Source organism: Aspergillus welwitschiae, assembly GCF_003344945.1.
Source record: "Aspergillus welwitschiae strain CBS 139.54b unplaced genomic scaffold BDQ94scaffold_12, whole genome shotgun sequence".
NCBI classification, from domain to species: Eukaryota; Fungi; Ascomycota; class Eurotiomycetes; order Eurotiales; family Aspergillaceae; genus Aspergillus; species Aspergillus welwitschiae.
In genome coordinates this window covers 366,422-386,500 of record NW_020798706.1, presented here as the reverse complement: position 1 = coordinate 386,500, position 20,079 = coordinate 366,422, and the positions used below count along the sequence as shown (strand labels likewise).

Below are 20,079 nucleotides of genomic sequence, written 5' to 3'. Positions count from 1 at the left end.
TCATGTTCATGTCGATCAACATTTACCCAATCCAGGGATGTGTAATTCACCCTAGATGGGCTGACAGCATCATATCATGTCAGAATGGAATGCGCGCGCCGATCATGAGATTGAACCCCCCCCTCTTTTCTGTTGGCTATTTAGTGACCCCGCAGGAGAGGGATGAGTATGATGAGGGAGCGCTATAATAGCCCACACCCCGGTCATATTCGCAGCTAAGTTCCGACGGTATTCCGAGGTGTCTGTTAGTAGTAGGGTGTAGTGACATTGGAGAATACTACGACGTAACTCTCAGATTAAAGCTCAAAGCTCAGTTGGCAGGTCCTTTTTGGGGCTGGTTGACTGGTTGGGTGGCTGGCAAAGGGCGCTTAAGCTAGGCAGGTGATCTGAAGTGAGCGCTTGATTGCATAGATCTCTATGGTAGGCAGTTCGACAAGTGCGAACTTTATCACAGAGGGGAAGCCCAGGCTATCTAGTTGGTGGTAGTTTCAGAAGATCGAATATGTGGAATATTCACAGTAAGACTACATGTACAGGCAGACCGAGAGAAGAATCCACTTGTCAAGTAGTGAATTGATGATAGAGGAAGCCTGAGAACTGAGGCGAGAAACCTCGCTTGCGGCGGCTAATCCAGTTGCGGCCAGCGGCACGGCAACCATCCAGAGCCCAACGCCCGGCGTCAAGGTCCACCATCCAAACCCCCATCATCTTCGCTGTGTCTGCGCGTGTCGCCGAATCCCCTCCTCCCATCTCCTGTTTGGTGCATTCACTCGCTGTTGTCCGCCTCGCCCTTCCCATCCTCTCTCCCCGCTTGTTCCCTATCTCCCCGATTGTTGGGGGATTGAACGCTGTCCTTCCCCCCCCCCCCTCTCTCCCCTCTGTCGTGCGGTTCCCGGGTCCTTTCCACCCCTCTCCGCCCTCGTTCCCCGTTTGTCGACCCTTGGGATTCACCCCAATTCACCTGGGCGCCTGCTTCCCACCCGCCGTCTCTTTTTTCGCTGGCCTCGTGTGATTCACCAGACATCCTGCATTTGGGCCTCCCCTTGTCCCTTCCTCCATCCAATAATTTCCTTCCCATTCGTCCCGACCGCTGTCCGGTGAGCTTTGAATCTGCTCCCTCTCTATTACTTACCTGGCTATCTCCGCCGTGCCCTCTTGCTGACTTTTTCCCGCCGGAACGCTTCCCTAGCATGGTGCTTAGGTCGGAACATCCTAGGAGACTGAGAAGCCCGCCCTCTTCGTCCTCCCTACCCATCGCTATCTTAGCCTCCTAAAGTCCTCACCTCTCCATGGCTCCGCCGCAAACGCCCCGGCCGAATCCCGGTTCCACAATGTCCGATCCTGCGTCGACATCCATCCCTGCACACGCCACAAACGGCGAGGCCCATGCGCCCAACGACCACCACCACGCCCAACTCCCCTTATCAGACTCCAAACCCGTGTCGGTAAACCGCAAGAAGCAAAAACGCAGACAAAAACAGGCCGCCCGCTTGGCTGCGGAGCGTCAGTTCGGAAACGGCCACATCTCCGCGGACATGTCTGAGCAGAACGGTCTGAGCCCTACCGCGCCAGCATCTCATGTATCCGACGACCACGATCTCGATGAACGCGCCAACGGCGAAACGTACTACGAGGAGATCCACGACGCGACACATGATCTGGATGACCACCCACCGAATCTGTCAAACGGGCAACCCGGCCAACAAAATGCCACGGCTCGGAAATCCAAGAAGAAGAAAGGCAAGAAGAATCGGGCCGGCTCACAGACCATGGGCGATGAAAGTTCGACTCCACTGTCCACTCCTTCAGTCTCCATGTCACAGCATCTGCCCCCGCCGTTACCGTCGCATCTGCCTCACACGCTTCTGAAGACGAGTAAGGACCGCAGCATTTGGAACACCTCCACGCAAGAAGAGCGAGAGAACATCAAGACGTTCTGGCTTGAGCTTGGGGAGGAGGAGCGACGCCAGCTCGTCAAGGTCGAAAAGGATGCGGTCTTGAAAAAGATGAAGGAGCAGCAGAAACACTCATGCAGTTGTACCGTATGTGGGAGGAAACGGACGGCTATCGAGGAGGAACTGGAAGTACTATACGACGCTTACTACGAGGAGTTGGAACAGTACGCCAACAACAACCAAGGCTCGTTCGAGAAGGGCCCGCCGATGGTCCCACCTCCGCGTCTATACCACCCGCCTCTACGGTCACCCGGCCAACATACACGGACGCAAGGCCAGTTTCATCCCTCCCGAGGCCGGATTCATGAATTACCCGAAGACGACGAGGATCTAGAGGAGGACTATGATGAGGATGACGAGGATGACGAGCCTTACAGCGACGACGAGTACGAAGACGAAGAGACCCGTGCAGCCCGCGCAGATTTCTTCGCCTTTGGGAATAGTCTAACTGTCAAAGGTAGGCGACAAATTATGCTTCTTTCTTTCCATTTTTCCGAAGCCGGTAACTAATCTTATTTTCACTCTTGCAGATGGCATCCTTACAGTCGCGGACGATCTGTTAAAGAACGACGGGAAACATTTCATCGACATGATGGAGCAATTAGCTGAGCGCCGAATGCAACGTGAAGAGGATACCCAATACGGCATAGCAGCAGCTCACCAATCCCTCCATGGCGGCCACAACCACGGCCCTCTAGATGACGACGACTATGACGAGGAAGAGGACGAGGACTACGATAGTCAGGAGGATGAAGATTATGAGGAGGATGAAATGGTCAGCTCCGGGAACTGGCCGGGTGGTGATGCAGTGCAAGCTGACTCGTTTCTGCAGGACGCCATGACGGAAGAGCAACGCATGGAGGAAGGCCGACGGATGTTTCAAATATTTGCGGCCCGAATGTTCGAACAGCGCGTCTTGACAGCCTATCGAGAAAAGGTCGCAGAACAGCGTCAGCAGAAACTGATCGAGGAACTCATGGAGGAGCAGACCCGAAACGAGCAACGAAATGCCAAGAAAGCGCGGGAAGCTCAGAAGAGAAAGGACAAGAAGAAGCTCCAAAAGCAGGCCAAGGAGGAAGAGAAGGCGCGAAGGGAGGCGGAGAAGGCGGCCGAGGAAGCGGCAGCCAAGGCTGAACAGGAGAAGAAGCTCGAAGAGCAGAGGAGGAAGCGCGAGGAGCAAAAGAAGAAACGAGAGGCAGAACGCAAGGCCCAAGAAGCGGAGCGTCTCCGCAAAGAGGCGGAGAAGCAGAAGCGGTTACGTGAAGAAAGAGAGCGACAGGCTGAGATTGAGAGAAAGCAACGAGAGCAGAAGGAGCTGGAGAAGAAGCGACGAGAAGAAGCCCGGCAAAACGAATTGCGAGAGAAGAAGACGAAGGATGAGCGAGAACGTAAAGTCAGGGAGGCCGCCCCCAAGACCGATTACGAAGGTCAAGAGAAACGCGATCCCCAAGCGAAACGGGTGTCGCATACAGGACCGGTTCCGATCCCAGCCAGCTTGCAACACGCCCAGGCGCTGCCTGCATACTTGCAGTCGCCGCACTACCAAATCGCCACTCCTATAGTCCCCAAAGCTCCGACACCCGCCAGGCCGCGGCAACCGTCTCAGCAGGGCTCCCATACGTCGTCTCCACGATCCCAGCCTGCAAGCACCGAGCCGTCACAGGTATCCATTTCTCCCCGGTCCATGGCGCCGTCGCAGTCATCAGGGGCATCCAGCGTTACGTCTAAGCAGGGCCATGGACAGCCACCGCTGCTTCACCATCCCCAGCCCTCGACACCTCTGTCTCCCCTTGGTGCGCTGAACCGCTCTCATCCACCCGGATTCTCGCCATCGAATCCGCCGGGATTGGGTCTGGTCTCACGTCCGCCGATAGGCCATGAGCTACCTTCATACCCGCCGCATTCGGGCCCGCTGATGAACCAACTGCGAGGGTTTCCTGCGCCGAATGGACTGCCCGTGCTTCCAGGAATGAATGGAACCCGTCCCATGCCTCCAGGACGGGGCTTTCCGCTCGATCCAGGACATGGTCTAGCATTCCATCAGCAGCCCATAGCCAATGCATTCGCTGCGCAGCCAAGCGGGCTGTCTCATGCTCATTCCAGGCAACCGTCCAGCTCGTTTGAGCGGTCGCCTTTGGATGCGCATGCGTTCCCGATCTCCCGGCCTAGTCCTATCAAGCGCCCGTCAAGCACTCAACAAGACCAGAACAACCGGTCGGCACAGCGGGATGTGGATGATCTAAGTGCGCATCTGGGTAGTAGTGCTCTTCTCGACGACAGTGACGTTCCATTCACTTCGAATCTCTCCCAGTCGCTTCCTGGTGCGACTGCTCCTGGAACCTTGCCTGGACCTACCCGAGCCAGCTTTGCAGGAACGTCCCTCTTCGCAGATCCCCTAGGTAAGTACCGTTGGCAAGCAGTCATGGCTTTCGCATAAACTGACAACTTCATAGCAGCCAAGCACAGTGGTTTCCCAATTGGCCCGAGTGTAGGAAACACGTGGAGTACGCAGATTCCCTTCGGCACATCTCCTTTCCCCACCGCTCCAACATGGGGAACTGGACCTGGTCAGTTTCACCTCGACGTCAGTCCTTTCTGTGCTATCAACTGACGACATCTATAGGAAGTGGCTGGTCCAACAACGCATTTGCCCCTGGCGGTCACCATCGTGCGCATACCTCTCGGCCCGTGACGATACGACTGCTGGTCATCCAGGCCTGCAAGCAACTCAACATGATGAGCCCTTCCAAAGGAGCCAGTGGGTACCATGATGTGAAAGTTGTCCTTCGTCAGGTCGACCAGCTACGGCCAGTCAACGAGCCCCCAATCTCGTTGAAGGAAATGCTGGACATCTGCGACACCGAAGGCAACTCGCAGAACGGAGGCGGATCGTTCTCAATCAGGAGCGATGAAACGGGCGAATGTGTCAAGTTCGAGCCGGACACGAACAGTGCGTCCTCAGGTCACAGAGGCAGCATCGTGCCCGGGGAAATCGGCAGTCCGGTTCCCAGTAGCAGTCTTCCAGCGTTTGGCGGAATCGGCTCATCGACACCATCAGTGCTACGGCAATTCTCTTCCCCTACGGGTTTCTAGGCTTTCAGTTGCAATGGCACGAGAAACACTGATGACAGACATTCTCACTTTCTTCCCTTGCCCGTCTCCCGATCCTTCTCCATCAATTCCTCCTACTCCACTGAATGAAAGCGTCCATCATGTCATCACCCCTCTTCTTTCTCTTCCATCCTCGTCCCTATCTTCCTCAAACCTCCCTCCTCGCTTCTTCTCTTGATGGATTCTTCATGTTCTGAGTTCCCTTTTCCATCTTCTCTTCCTACGCACATTGAACGGACATCAATCATGTCATGTACGTTACGTTGTTCTCTTCTTTTTGCTTGTTTGTTTCTTGCACCGCTCCCCACCGAAATTCAGGTGGTGTTCTGAAAGTGAAACCCCCATTTCTTGTTTGTTTTCCTTTCTCTTTTATGTAGCGATTCCCAAGGAGCAAATTCCCATGCTCCCAAATACCTCATGTTCGTTTGAAACTCCGTGTTAAAACAATTGCATGATGCGAATCGGATCTCTAGGGCGGTCAATCGATTGACTGGTCCTGATCGTTCCGTACTCTTAAACTTTCTACTACTACTACTACTTCTTCTTCTTTCATCTCTCGCCTGTTGCTTTGATCAGTGGGGTTATTGTAGAGTTTTGTAGAGACTAGATAAGGTAGTGGGTATCGATTAGTTCGGTAGTAGTTGTTGTATGTAGATGAATCGTAGAGAGGAATACTAGTGAAATACGCTTCCATGAATGTTTGTACTACTTATGTCATCCTACATACGAGAGGTAGTTGATTAGCAGATAGTTAATTGCCTGCTAAGCGCCATGTTTTGGGTGTCTTCATTAGCTAAGTTCTTCTGAAGTAGAATCCTAGGGATGCTCGCTACAAGCAGTGCCGATAAAAGTAGGAGTGAATATAATAACAGCAGAAATATAATATAAGTAGGATAAGATCAAGCTTTCTATCGGAGATCAAATTTTCCTCCCTAGTAACTATAAGAAAGGTAGGAAGTAGGAAGTAGGTAGAAAGAAGGAGAAAGGGTATGATAATGATGATGATACACTGATTGATATATTCGACTCAAAAGGAGGGCGGAGACATAAAGCAGGTAAAGAAGAGGTAGGGGTAGGGTGATTCGGTTCGTAAGGGGGGGAGAGAGAGAGAACGGAAAGGGAATCTTACACGCGCGAGGCTGGAAGAAGAGAAAACAGGCAAACGGATGTCAGGGGACACATGGCTGGTGTTGGTGGTGGTAGGTAACATCGCTCATTCATACGGGAGGGTCATGCAATTTCACTGTCTGGGATCGGTGACTACGCCTTCGAAATCTCGGGATCGGATGTACTCCAGTGTGCGCTGGAAGTGCCGCTTCGGGCCCTCCAGGCTGGGGTTGGGCTCATTTTCGTCTGTCTGGAGGTTCGAGTGGATGAGTTCGATAAGGCCGTTGAGGTATTTGATCGTGACGGTTTCGTTCTGTTGGTCGAAGTAGTAGACGTAGCGGTTGAGGATCTCGACGAAGAGCTCCACGGACACGGCAGTGTCCATGCAGGCGTCTGCGACGCGGAGGGCCCGTTGAAGGCACTCGAGGACGCGCTTGCCGTCGCGGTAGAGCTATTCGGTGTTAGAAGTTGATTGAGAGCTGCACTAGATGAAGAGGTGGACTTACATTCTTGGGATCTTCCTCGCCCCGTTGAGGGTTCTCAACAACCCACCACAGGTGACTGGCTAGGTACACAGCGCGACATTGGTCGGGCTTCTTCAGCAGCTTGCTTCCATGCAGAGCGGCCTTGGTAATGAGGGTATCATAGTTCTCCTTGGAAAATCCGCGGGTGCCGTGGAGTGCTCCCGCAATGATACAGACGGCCTGGAACTGAGCACGCGAGTCGCTGATGGAGTCCTCGTAGATAGTGAAGGCTTGCGCAAAGAACTCGTAGCTGAACTCTTCGAAGCCCGTTTGGTCCGCCACTTCTCCGCACATCACAAACAGGCGCAGGGATAGATCAGCGCAACCAGGGTTCACACGCTGGTAGAGGTTGTTGACACACTGGTGCATAAACCGGTAAAGGGCTGAGGACTGAGATTGCCAGTTGTCATCGTAGTGCTCGCGGGCCTTGAGTTTACGTGCCAGACGGATCGAACTCGTGACCAGGGCTGGCGTCGTGTATCGGATACGCTCGTTGCCGTCGAGATAAGCCTTGCGAGTTGCTTGGAGTAACTTTTAAGGAACAGAAGTTAGTGGCAGACATATATAGTGCAGAAAAAAAGTAATCAATCACCTTCAACTGGGTATCATTGTCCTTGGCCTGGATCAGATGGACCAGGCGTGCAAGCCATCCTTGTTCCTCGATGGTCTCATCAGTCTCACCTCGCCGCTGAGACTGTATGCCAGGATAGCCCATAGACTGCTGAGTGCCTTCCTTGATCAAAACCCTTAGGGCTTGCAGAACGCGGTCGAGGTTCTCGGTAGTCGTGATGAAAGTTCGGTTCTTGAGAAGACTGCGAGCGATTTCGCCTGCGACAGCTCGCCGGGTCGTATAGGATTGCGAAGTCAGAAGTGGGATGTAGTGAGGCAGTGCAAGAGCCGTGAATATGGAGGCGTAGGAACGGAGAGGTGCGGTAAGGAGATGCAAGAGGTTCTGCTGTGTCGGGGCAGAGTGCAGGTCGGCGTGATCAGCATACGTCGCAGTCTCTCGAGTTGCAAAGTCGAGGATCTGGTCGACAAATTCTAGGCGATCCGGGTAGGTGTTAAGAGCCAGGTTGACAAGCGAAACCAGGAGCGCCATTGTGTCTTGAATAGGGAGGCCGCGGCTCTTGATCAGGTTAACCACTTGCTCATAGAAGATGTCGTACAGCTTGACATCTGCAGGGATTCCAGCCTTGTCGTCGCCATTCGCCGTGGATTCGCCTTCTGTCGCAGCTTCACCCTGTTCAGCATTATCCGTTGCGGCTTCCTCCACGCCGTTCTCCTGGGTTGCTTCTTCCGGCGCTTGCTTCTTGGTCTCTTCGGATACCTTGAGGTTCCCAAGGAGCTTCGTGACAGCCTCCTCTTCCTTCTTAATTCTTGCATCGGGCTCGGCGGACGATTCGGTCTCACGAGCTGCATGAGCCGACAAGCGGTCCATCAAACCAATGACAATCTTCTTCAGATCCACATGGGGGTTGAGTCGAGAAATTGCGGAGAGCAGGAGATCGAGGGTGTGCAAGTGAAACTCATCGGGGAACACCTTGGTGATGACTGCACCGTCAATTAGCATGCCAGGCTTTCGATATACAATTGCGTCATTTTACCTTCAAGGAGATACTCCTGCGCCAAAACATCACGACACTGGACGACCTGCTCCAGCAGTGCCTGTAGTATACCGGATTTGTATCCCTCCAGATCCACCAACTGGCTGAGTCGCACAACGTTGCTACCAACAAGCAGCTCCAGTTCCCGGCGCTCCTGCATCCGCTTCTCGCGCTCGCGCGAAGGGCCCTGGTGCTGGAGTCGCACCCACAGCTTGTTCATCTCGACGAAGTTTGTCAAGACGAAGCTGATCGAATCCTGCAAATTGCCCTCCGGACCATCACCAGAGCCCGTCGGCAAGTGGTCTCTAGCCTGTCCGGACAGATAATACCGCAGGAACAGGCCGCGGATGGGATGCTGCACACCTCGACTCATCTCCATCATATCCTTCATAATCTCTTTGACCGGAGCATCCTCCACAGACATGTATACCGTTCCTACGGTAATCATGAGATAGAGTCGCGGAATGATGTTTCCGGCATATTGAACAAGTTCGTACAAATCCGCCAGATGGTTGACCGGGTGGTTCTCTTTCAGGTAGACGGAGAGGTGTCGCAGGGCATCAAAGACGGCCATGTACAGTTCGTAGTATTGCTTCGGGCCAAGGCTAGGGGTTCGTAGCTCGGATACCAAGGTAGACCTGAAGCAATTGACAGAAGATATCAGTTATCTCGACCCCAATTCCATTGCTGCCTGGAGTATCCGAAGCTCAAGCTTACCCGCATTTCAACGCATCCATTAATTTCCCCGGAGTTTCCAAGCACTTTCGCATCATCTGCGACTGTTGCCGCACGACTCCCAATGCCTCCTCAAGGAGACGGCTCTGGTCTTCGGGGGCCGCTACCGGGGTGGCCATGGCGGATGTGAGGCGATGATGTGAGGGGAGTCGGACTCAGTGGCTTGAATCGGGCGGTAAACACCTGGTCGGAAAGGGGGAGGGGCGGAAAGGGGAATTCGAGGATGGGAGCAACAGAAAAGGACGATGCGCTAGAATGTCAGGCGGAGATCCAAACAGCTCCTGATCCATAGACAGGAGTACGATAAAAGGGACAGTAGGAGCAGGAGAACGTGGGAGAGGATGGGGAAGGTGAATGCGAATGCGGACATGCGATCAGAATGCCAGTTAGTTTACGGCCTGGGCGTGGGTTATGTAATCCCGGCCCCATGCTGTACGTCACGCTTAATTTACTTGAACTACTATAACTATAAAATAAGATATCCAGTTCTTCGAATATTCATCCATTCATTCCATCTTTTCATGCAATCTATCCTATAACTGTAAAACCCGACCACAATCTAGACCTAGTACGTACCCGAAATCGAATGAAAGCAATCGCTCCCCTACATAAAACCAACAATAGCCTTTCCCACAAGAGAGCATGAAACCATCTGAGAACCATAAGGAAAAAAGCAAAGGAAGGAAGGAAAAAGGAATAACAAACGCCCCCATAGATGCATGCTATCATGACCATAATCACCAACCATGGCAGTCATGACATATCGTGACGATGCAAAAACCGAAATTCGTGAAAGAAACGCATGTTCATTATCCATCAAAATTCATGAAATGTTTTCATACTAGTCGTTGGCGACGGTTTTTCAACCTGCAGAACGATATGGCAGGACCTGATTAAGCGTCACCTTGGCACCTGAAGATGACTCTACGCCTGAGAATCTGTGTGGTTCAGGCCCCTAGCGTGAGGCCTGGAAGACATAACGGCGGTGTCAGAGGGGGTGTCATTGAACGCCCGCGCCTGCAAAGCTGTCTCATTCAAGCCCCGAACCTTGTGATCGAGGACCTTGCTGGAGTTCAACGCAGACTCCGCGTCTCCAATCTCGCGGGTTACCAGCTTGGAAACGGTATCGTTGCTACGTGCAACAACCCTAGCGGTACTGTTGTCGGACTCAAGCCCCTCGTAAAGTGACCGGCGGGCCATGGCCTTAGCAATGGTATCATTGCTCCGGGCAACAACTTCGGAAGTGATGTTGCTGCGAGCCTGCAGTCTGTGCTCAGTCTCGTTGCGCGCTTCCGACAGCAAACCCCGAGCAATAACATCCACCTTAGGCTGGCTCTGAGCCGGGATGGTGTCGTTGCTGCGAGTGGCGATCGCATGGTTTTCGGTGCTGTTGGTGGCATCATCCGAGAACATTTTACGCCGGCTCAGAGTGCTGTTTGTAGCATGGTCGAGAATTTCCCGGCGGCTCTCTGTCTTGTTGGTAGTGGCGTCATCCTCGAACCTCGCACGTCGGCTCAGGGTGCTGTTGGTAGCATCGTCAAGGATTCCACGTCGGCGAAAAGCACTTGCGCTGCTGTTGGTTTCGCGGCGATTCAAAGGAGCACCATCCACGGTAGGCCCGGCATTCCAGGGTGAGGGAGAAGCGCCAGGCACAGAAGCTGGTGTGGACGAGGGGTACTCAGTGACGGTGATAGTGGTAGGCGGTGCCGGAGGGTTAGTCGCAGTGATGGTCTCGACGACGGGGGTAGTAGGACCCGCAACATTCACGACTTTGTAGGGGCCTTCCTCTCTACGCTCGACGGTGTCATTTCCACGAGCGTGGAGGACAGGAACCGCATGGGCAGAGAGGGCGAGGGCAAGGAAGAGAGCAGCGGTATGCATGGTGCTGCCGGTGCAATATGGAAAGGTCTGTAGATGCTGGATGTAAGGGAAAACCAGGACAGATATAATAGAAGCAGTGAACCAAAGTAGTCTATAAAGCAGGACAAGGATTATAAGAAGATTAAATGCTTAGTATAAGAGTCTTCTGATTAGACTGAGAGATTTGAAACTGGATCAACAACAATCGACGAGAGGATGGCTCAATTTATGATTCGGAATCACCAGCAACACAGCACATACACACCGACCAACCAGGCTATGGACACAACAAAAATTGGCGCCTAGAAAAAAAAATGAATTAAGAAAATCAGTGACAAGCAAGCAAGATCTACACGGGTGCGGCAGAAGTATATGCCATCATACACGGCACGAAGCCCCATCGTCGGGGAGAAAAAAAGGTGCAGGCTGGCGCATCATGATACTGTCAAAGGAGGCTGGGATGGGTGGATGGAGTCTTGTCTCTGCCAGCCACGTTGGTTTCTGGTGGGAAGAAGGGCACTAGAACCAGTGGATCGCCGTTTCCCAGCGGCAAAGACCCTGTGCGTTAATTGATTTCTTTTGTGCCAATTATATCTTCGACAGGCAGCATAATTTGAATGGCCAATGGATGAAGATAATGAAAGGGAAATAACTACTTTTATTTTTCTAGTAAATCTACTAAATGTCGCGCCAAAAATAAGAAAGTGGCACTAAACGTGCTAATTAAAGCTGGGATCCCGTGACCGGGCCCTTCTGCTGTCAAATCCAAAGTGGCTGGGGGGATCCACTTCCATTTACTTCCTCGCTGATCCCCTCACAGCCCGGCTCAGGTTCATCTCAGACTGTCTCATTGTCCTTGTTATTCCATCCTGCCCGGATCACACAATGTCTAAAGTCTGGACCGTAGATCCTCATCACGTCTACGTCATGCTGTGAATTTCTAACTTCCAACAGAGCTTACCGGAGCATTAACAAGTCGGCGGTGTGAGCGCCACTTATCCCCCGTCTACACCTTATCTCAACAGCAGAAACACAGAGTATGGTGGTACAGAATAACAGTATCGATAATGGTACCGAGTCGAGTCATTAGGAGGGAATCTCATCATACCACCAGCAATCGATAACCCACCAAAGGCTAAAGGCTCATCATACCTTTCTCACTCTCATCTTTACTCTCTTTTAGGCATGGCACCGCAACAGGGATAGCTAATAGAGCAGGATCAGCAATTTGCCATTGGCATATCATATCACATCACATCACAGCGCATCACAGCCCAGCTCAGGCAGGGTCCTCGGGATCTCCTTCGCCGTGTTCTCTTAGATCTAGATGCCAACTCAGGTTTCGAGGTTGCCTGCATCTCCTACGGCGTTTCCGGATGCATAGGAAAGAAGCATGCACTCTACGACAGACAGACAGAATGATACCTAGTGTGTTACGCGTCGAGCTATTGTCTACTTACTGTTATAGGTAAGTGCTACTACTGTGACTGCTATTGTAGGACCTTCTGCAGTGGACTTCCAGCTTTTGTTTTTGGGTTGGTTTCTATCCATATCTACAGCTATCCATCCAGACTCGTTCAAGCCACGATTTCCAGCCATTCAGAAGTTACTAAGTATATCCTATCTTAGCGGTTCAATCCTCAACCCAATAAGATCCATTTATTTGGCACGCACTTTCTCGAGGTTCGGTGATCGACCATGCAAGCGCCCACGGTCCCCGTGCCGATCCCAAGGAACAGCTCAACGCATCAGGCTGCGGTGTGACCGTCTTAGCGGCTAGAAAGTCACAGCCCTGGGGATGATGGGCAACGAGACAACAAGAGTTCGTGGCCAGCGTTTATCTCATGCACGGTGGGCCGCGTAATAATATCTCCGGCCGCGGCGTTGCGAGTAGATATACTCCGATATGCTTTGAGGGATTTACTGCGTCGTAGATAGTATAGTTTTATATTCGAAGATCGTACGATCGTTTCTTCGTAGATACTATATGATAAAACAACAGTATCTTTAATGAATCCAAGAAGTAGCATATCAGTAAAAGGACATCTAGTCCAATATTTCAGCGCTAGCTAGTCTGCACCCAGAGAGACTAGTACTATTGATTCAAGCACCTAAATAGAACAACCTAGTAGCTAATTTATTATGCGGAGTAGCCAGATAGGAATAACAAACTGACTTGAAACCCCATACTAACTCTTCCCCTCCACACCTACCGGGATAATCCTATAAAGAGATCTAAGCTAAGGAAGCATAATCCCCTATGTCCGGCTACTATCCATATCCCAAGCTTACGCAGTGCCTATACTTCCTGAACATTTCTTCTTCTAACTCGCACCGCGGAGTAAGATGTGAAGATTGCAGGCCGGCCCTGTATGTGAACATTCAAAAAACTTTTGAACATGACATAGTCATCGTCATTCAGATGACGTATATCATTTAGAAGATTCCGAAGATTTGACTTCAAGATGATCATAATACGCACGCTCTGTTTTCCGACGAGAAAATAAGATTTAAGAATCATGCCATGATGGTAGACGAGACGTCATCCTCTGCAATTACTCACTAGACTGACTGGCTGTAGCTGAGATTAGATTGAGGTTTCATGTGAGGGGTACTCGCCAATCTATCTATCTACTTTTTCCTATCTACCTAGGTACTAGATTATGGTCCAAGCCCAGAGATATGGGGAGCGTATAGTAGCTAATGTACTAGATACCATTGCAGTATACGGGTGGCTGTGATATGCTTGGACACTCGGGTGTATTTGCTAGACAATCAGTAGTCCTGATGGTTCTGTTCTGCGAGTTTGTTGTTTTCGTATGTAGAACTAGAATCAACTACAGTTACATCGTATGATGCTACTATGTAGTAGGTATTAGGGATTCTCCACGGCATACATACCTTAGGTTAGTATATGTGCCTGTTATTGCATGCAACACATTTAATATACAGTTACTGAGCCTCACACTGCCTCAAATGGAAAGAATCAAAGGGCTGCCCTGCAAGCCTCAGGCAAGAAATCAAGAAGCTGCTGATCGACGGACCCCTGCATGCATGTATGATACTTCCCAGACATAGTGTCTACGTAATACATCCAGCGGTCGAACAAATTGTTCTCTATTCATTCAATCATGCGTGTTTGGTTAACGTATTCTTCGTCCTGCTATCTATCAGGCAATCCAATTCCCAAATCTCACGACAACGCTAAATCCTCAACCCGAACCAAGCCACATCCCATCCCAGCCGCAGCCCACCCAGCGCACACCCGATTCGGGTTCCACGAGAGCGCAGTGACGTGTGTTTCTTCATCGAATACCGTGATCACCGCCGTGCCATTGATCAGTCTCGGGTCACCAACCAGATTACGCAGCAAGCTGGTGTGTTCGGCGCGGTAACCGTCGTGAAACCGACTAGTGCCTGTGCCCGTACCTGAGCCTCGCACCCATTCATGCTGGAACCAAGTCTGTTGCCATTGTTTCTCCTTGGCGTGCATCATCCGGCGGAGGGGATTCGTGGCTTGCACGGTACCGCCGGTGCAGCCGACGAGGAGGCTTGGGTGCCAGAAGCTGCAGGGTCCGAGGGCGGAGATCATACTCGGGAGCCGAGCCACGGCGGTGGAAGTGAAGAAGCGGCGGATGGCGAGGAGGCGCAGAAAGTCGTTCTCGTCGCCCGAGACGAAGGAGTGCAGGAGTGGGGAGTAGGTGAGGTGCGCGGTGCCTACGCGCATGCGGTTTGCATTGACGCTGTCTTTTTGAGGGTCGATAATGGAGGTGAGTCGGCTTTCGCCGTCCATGGAGGTGGTGCTGATGAGATAGGGATGGGTTGGGTAGGCAGAGGCAAGGTTGAGAATCCATGTCGAGTGCAGTTGCTGGTAGAAGTAGGGGATGGGATTGGAGGGTGAGGATGGCGATGAGACGATGCTCCAGATGGCGACGAATCCGTTGGCACAGCCTACGGCGATGTCGCTCGGGGAGAGCCATGTTACAGATGTACATACGGTCGAATGTGGTTTTGCTTCGAAGACGGGGGATTGCAGTTTATCTGAGCTGTTAGTATGGGACTTAGCTTTATTCTGGTATTTGGACGTACAGTATTCGGTCTGGTTTAGGTCACGACTCAGTTTGACATCGATGACCCTCACCCGGCCATCTCCCCATACACCTGCCAGAAGGCCGACGCTCTTCTGCGCGTCTTTGTCGTCTTCGTTCCGCGGGTCTCGAGGCATTGGGCACCAGGCCATTCGCCTCAGATCGCCCCAGTCAGTGCACAGCGCGAGGCGTAATCGCGGCTTGGATGTCATATCGATTGTCTTGGTCAGTGACGCGGCTTCTTCGGCCTTGAGCTCCCAAAGCTGCAGGGCAGACGGATAAGGCGCTGAAGGTCTGAATGCTGGAGCCGCCTGGTCCTTGTACGGATCTGGATACTGCTCCTTTTGGTCCGGTAGGATTGGAGCCACGACGGACAGATACTGCGTGAGGCCAGTTTGATTTGGCACCCAGGCCAAACATTGGACTTTGTTCCCTAGATTAAGAAGCCAACCCTCTCGTTTCCTTCTCTTTCTTTCAGGCTGTTTCGTCTTGGCTTGCTTCCCAGCCTGCTTCCCCTGTTTCTGAGATGTAGAAGCATCGTCCTCCCATGCCTCGCCAAAATCAAGCACATCATGCTGAGCGAGGGAAAAGACCTTCTGCTCATCAACCGGGCCAGCGAGCACGGTATGTGGTCCTCTGGAACTAGGAAAGTAGACCGAGCGGGCTTCATTCTCCTTAATCTTCTGTATGCGCTGCCTTTTCCTAAAGTGTGCACCCACATCCTTACTATAGTACCAATCCCATGCACGGGAGCTTTCCCGTTTCATGTCCTCGGCCTCCAAGCCAAACGAGTTCCCATATCCATAATCCGGCATATCATGCGACTCGTTCAATGACTCGCGCGTCGGAAATGTAGAGTCGACCCCCTTGTACCAGCGATCCCGCGCACTTATAATGGAAAGTATATCCCTCTCATCTGTGCCAAATGTAACGCGCAGATGAACTGCCTTTCCAACATGCTCAAGGGGGTTCCACGATCCGCGCGAATGCGTCTCTTCCCCGGGCACAGCAAGACTCCCATCCGGACGACGCCGCTTAACGCTGCTGCTAGGCTTTGGCGTAGCGGCAGCAGCGGGCTTTTTCCGCTGACGACGACTGCCCGTGTCAACATCTGAGGCCGACGCATCGTCGTCTTCCTCTGCATCTTCATCTTCATTCTCAAGGACCATCTCCACGTCATTATCATTGTACTCATCATCATCGTCGTCGTCATCTCCGTTGGCATCATCCATTGCAAAGTCTTCGTCCGAAGAACCCTCGTCCGCGACAGCTTGTTTAGCCTTTCCCTTGCCCTTTCTGCGCTGCGGGGTTTCGGAGGTAGCGGGGCCCTCTCCTTCGTCGCTAAAACCGGCCGCTTCGAAAGGGTCATGGATGTATTTCGTCCTGGCGCTAGATGCGCGATTGGACCTGCGGGGCCGAGGCATTGTGAACTGGGCAGGGTGCGGAGTACTAAGTGCGACGATATCTTAATGGGTTGGATAGAATGCTCGTCGCATGGCGCATTTGCTGCGGTTGGCGAGTGGATTTGTTGGCTGCTGGCGGGCAATCGGAGCGCTAGCTATCAGGCATGCTGTAGACGAATTGTGTCTTCCGATAGAGAGCTCGACGCATTGATCAGCGCGGAGAACCAAGGAAAGAAAAGAAAGATAAATGAAATGAAGAAGATGGATGGAGCTATGCTGTTTTCCTGTTTCGGGCAAGTGGGCTTGGCGGTACCTGTAAATACGGCATTACGCCCCACCAGTGTGATACCAGCATCGTTCGGACTGACTATAAAATTCACCTTGTAGAAGTATAAAAAGACGGTGGATTTGATCAAGGAGTAGTGCATGAAAAGTATCATAGGACCCAACTGCTGCATTTTGCTCACCGGTCCTGTTTTCCTTATGGCTACCTTTCAGCGAACCTCCGTATCAGCCTGTCTACACTAGAAGACCCCCGCTCATGCAGCAGTGGGCCGGCAGTAGCTGCGCATCTCTTGAACCACAATCCATCGCAGCTAGCAGCATGCTCTAACAACCTTCTATCTACCATCTATTTTGACAAACATCTACCCTCCCATCCCTTCTCCAGACAGACTTCCTCACTCTAACATATTAACAAGCACAACCAACTAAGATGTCTCACCCCGGCATCCTCCACCACTACGTACCTCCCGCCCTCCACCACCCCCCATCCCCCTCCAAATCTATACCCAACTAACAATCCACCACAGACACCCCGCCTCGTCGCCTTCGAATTCACCCCTCCCAACAGCACCCCCACCACCAACGCGCTCCTCTTCATCGGCGGTCTAACCGACGGCCTCCTCACAGTCCCCTACGTCCCAACCCTCGCCTCCGCCCTCTCCTCCACCCCCAACAACACATGGAGCGTCTTCAACGTCCTCCTCACAACCTCCTACCAAGGCTGGGGCGTCAACAGCCTGGACCGGGACATCGAAGACCTCGCCCAATGCATTAACTACATCCGCAAGCTCAAAGGCCCCGAATCCAAAATTGTCATAATGGGCCACTCGACCGGCTCGCAAGACGTGCTTCACTACCTCTCCGCCCCGAACCCAATCCCACAAAACCCCTCCGTCAACGGACTCCAATACCTCACCAGACCTCCCGTCGACGGCGCAATCATGCAAGCCCCCGTTTCTGATCGCGAGGGGATGCACATCACCATTACTACGGCTGAGGCGCGAGGTGCGTACGAGCAGCTGGTTGGGCTAGCGAAGGCTGCTGTGGCTGAGGATCCGAGAGCTATTTTACCGTTGAATTTGACGAGTTTGGTGGGGTTGGATGCGGAGACGCCGGTGAATGCATGGCGGTTCTTGAGTCTGGCGAGTCCCGACAGTCCGGGGTCTCCAAGCCAGGATGATTTGTTTAGTGCGGATCTTGGGGATGAAAGGCTTAGGGAGACGTTTGGGGTTGTGGGGAAGAGGGGATTGTTGAGGGGAAAGCTTATGGCGCTGTATTCGGGGGCTGATGAGTATAGGATGCCTGGGTTGGATGTGGAGGGGTTGATGAAGAGGTGGCAGAGAGCGACGGATGAGGGGGCTGAAGAGGTGAAATGGGATGCGGAGGGGAGTGCGGTGGTTGAGGGGGCGAGTCATAATGTGCAGGATGTTGGGCAGGAGGAGTTGGTGGAGAGGGTGAGGGGGTATTTGGCCGGAATATAGCCTATATCTATAGATAGATAGATAGACAGACAGACAGCAGACCGACATGCATTGAACCCAGTAAATACTATACAGAGCACTCAAAGTTATATAAAAGAAAAAAGAGGGTATAAAAGAAACCACCCACACCAACCCCCAACATCCTCTTAATAGTAAATCATTTCAAACCTTCAACCAAAGATTCACCACCCCCTTCAAATACTCCACAATCTCATGACCTCCCAACTTACTCTCCCCATACAACCGATCCACAAACGTAATCGGACACTCCGCAACCCTGAACCCCATAGCCTTAGCCCGAACCATCATCTCCATCTGAAAACTATACCCCTTACTCTGTGTACTATGAATAACCTTCTCCAGCACACTCTTCTTATACAAGCGAAAGCTTCCCGTAAGATCACTCACCCCAGGCATCAACATCACATCCGCAATGAGATTCGCCGTGCGGGAGGTAAACTTCCTGAACAGATCCCATCCGTACACACCACCCTTAATGCCATCGCGACTCGCGTACCGTGTGCCCGTCACGATATCTGCGTCTCCTAGCTTCTGGATACGAATCATCTCCGGGATGAATTTCGGGTGGTGGCTGAAGTCCGCGTCCATGATGATGACGTAGTTGCCTGTTGTGAATTGAAGGCCGTGGATGTACGCCGTTCCCAGGCCGAGTTTGCCCGCTCGGGGGTGGAGCAGGATGTGGTTGCTGCCGTAGTGCTTTTGGAGTTGGCGCGCGATGTCCAGAGTGCCGTCGGGGCTGCCGTCGTCAACGATGACGATTTCCCAGTTTAGGTTGCTATCGTTTGTCTTTTCGTTAGTAATGGGATTGAGGGGATGGGGGGAGGGAGGTGATGGGGAGGGTGTGTACTTCTCGCGAAAGGTCCGCTCCAGGAGCCAGACGATGATAGGGAGGTTCTTGCGCTCGTTGTAGGTCGGCAGGATGACCGAGTATTTGTTTTCGGCGGCGCCCATTGTGAAAAGTGTTGGGTAAAGGGAATGGATTCAGTTAGATGGGGTAGCGAATGTGTGTGTGGTGACAGACAGGTTGGAACTGTTGTCGTCAGGAGAAAAGAAGGGAAGTGGTGAGTTAGGTTAGTTGACTATTATTGCCGCGGGAGATCCGCGTTCGTCGTAACGTGGCCAGTCTAGACTACTTACTACTTACTATCCGGAGCAGACAAGAGCACGGACTTTCCCTTCCTCTTTCTCTCTCACGATAGGTTAACTACATATTGTGGTCCTATTTACTCCATCCACAATCTATTTCACATCACAAGATTAAGTAAACAAAACAGAAAGAACATATACATACATACAACACAATCAAAACAGGCCAATTAATTACCCACAGCATCAACCAGCACGTTCCGTCGGCCGATCCGCCCTCTTCTCAATGTCCTCATTATGCCGTCTCACATCTTCGGGCGCATCTGCCGTGGTATGTCCATCCTTATCGACATACGGCGACTCGTCCCCATCAGCTAGAGTCGGATGGGCCTTGTTCGACGGCTGCTTGCTGCTGCTACTGCCGCTGCTGCTCTTCGCACTAGAATTGGATCCCGTGTCCGGTGGAGGTGGACCTAGAAATAGGTTGGAAGTTAATCAGCGTCTGGGAAGAGTAGTACCTTGTGACCGGTGTATAACGTTACTGTTGCATACCTGGGTGCTCAATGTCTCGCGTAGGTTGGTTCCGTGGGTTATCGGGTTGCTGGGCTTCGGTTTCGCCATCGCCCCCGTAGGAGCTGTGAGCGTAGAAGCGTTGCCTCAGGGGGTAGGCGCTGCGAAGGGGAGCCAGTTGGCGGGCGGCGATGGAGGGTGTGGCTCGTTGGGAAAGGCGGCTACGGAGGAAGACGCTCATGGTGGGATATGAACAAACTTGGTAATTGATGGTATATCTGTAGTGAAAAGTACACAATCTAGCAGACA

General features: G+C 52.3%; 8 protein-coding genes across 8 annotated transcripts; 2 read left to right on the top strand and 6 right to left on the bottom strand.

The window, feature by feature from the left end:
• Positions 1–1,331: 1,331 nt before the first annotated feature.
• Positions 1,332–5,048, top strand: BDQ94DRAFT_169406 (putative stress response protein Nst1; the record flags this gene model as incomplete). The annotated part of the gene is made up of 4 exons (XM_026771287.1): positions 1,332–2,412; positions 2,486–4,354; positions 4,409–4,522; positions 4,579–5,048. The coding sequence occupies 4 exons, from the start codon at positions 1,332–1,334 to the stop codon at positions 5,046–5,048; spliced, it is 3,534 nt and encodes a 1,177-aa protein (XP_026627491.1).
• An 819-nt stretch (positions 5,049–5,867) lies between these two features.
• Positions 5,868–9,372, bottom strand: BDQ94DRAFT_19821 (vacuolar protein sorting-associated protein 35). Its single transcript, XM_026775204.1, has 5 exons — positions 9,019–9,372; positions 8,302–8,939; positions 7,290–8,248; positions 6,680–7,228; positions 5,868–6,624 (listed from the first exon to the last, which is right to left on the bottom strand). Exons 1-5 carry the CDS (start codon positions 9,153–9,155, stop codon positions 6,307–6,309), a joined length of 2,601 nt encoding a protein of 866 aa, XP_026627490.1. The 5' UTR covers positions 9,156–9,372; the 3' UTR covers positions 5,868–6,306.
• Positions 9,373–9,522: 150 nt separating this feature from the next.
• Positions 9,523–11,246, bottom strand: BDQ94DRAFT_141518 (uncharacterized protein). Its single transcript, XM_026765849.1, has one exon. The coding sequence runs from the start codon at positions 10,915–10,917 to the stop codon at positions 9,961–9,963; it is 957 nt and encodes a 318-aa protein (XP_026627488.1). The 5' UTR covers positions 10,918–11,246; the 3' UTR covers positions 9,523–9,960.
• BDQ94DRAFT_19820 (uncharacterized protein) lies at positions 9,525–9,865 on the bottom strand. Its single transcript, XM_026775203.1, has one exon. It carries the CDS (start codon positions 9,769–9,771, stop codon positions 9,565–9,567), a length of 207 nt encoding a protein of 68 aa, XP_026627489.1. The 5' UTR covers positions 9,772–9,865; the 3' UTR covers positions 9,525–9,564.
• Positions 11,247–13,991: 2,745 nt separating the features above from the next.
• On the bottom strand, positions 13,992–16,538 carry BDQ94DRAFT_177890 (transcription factor TFIIIC subunit TFC6). Its single transcript, XM_026773020.1, has 2 exons — positions 14,986–16,538; positions 13,992–14,937 (listed from the first exon to the last, which is right to left on the bottom strand). The coding sequence occupies exons 1-2, from the start codon at positions 16,406–16,408 to the stop codon at positions 14,090–14,092; spliced, it is 2,271 nt and encodes a 756-aa protein (XP_026627487.1). The 5' UTR covers positions 16,409–16,538; the 3' UTR covers positions 13,992–14,089.
• A 250-nt stretch (positions 16,539–16,788) lies between these two features.
• Positions 16,789–18,234, top strand: BDQ94DRAFT_19802 (uncharacterized protein). Its single transcript, XM_026775202.1, has 2 exons — positions 16,789–17,132; positions 17,200–18,234. The coding sequence occupies exons 1-2, from the start codon at positions 17,103–17,105 to the stop codon at positions 18,151–18,153; spliced, it is 984 nt and encodes a 327-aa protein (XP_026627486.1). The 5' UTR covers positions 16,789–17,102; the 3' UTR covers positions 18,154–18,234.
• An 81-nt stretch (positions 18,235–18,315) lies between these two features.
• BDQ94DRAFT_169401 (dolichyl-phosphate beta-D-mannosyltransferase) lies at positions 18,316–19,125 on the bottom strand (the record flags this gene model as incomplete). The annotated part of the gene is made up of 2 exons (XM_026771286.1): positions 18,316–18,949; positions 19,022–19,125. 2 exons carry the CDS (start codon positions 19,123–19,125, stop codon positions 18,316–18,318), a joined length of 738 nt encoding a protein of 245 aa, XP_026627485.1.
• A 381-nt stretch (positions 19,126–19,506) lies between these two features.
• Positions 19,507–20,011, bottom strand: BDQ94DRAFT_169400 (uncharacterized protein; the record flags this gene model as incomplete). Its single annotated transcript, XM_026771285.1, has 2 exons — positions 19,507–19,733; positions 19,813–20,011. The coding sequence occupies 2 exons, from the start codon at positions 20,009–20,011 to the stop codon at positions 19,507–19,509; spliced, it is 426 nt and encodes a 141-aa protein (XP_026627484.1).
• Between the last annotated feature and the right edge of the window lie 68 nt (positions 20,012–20,079).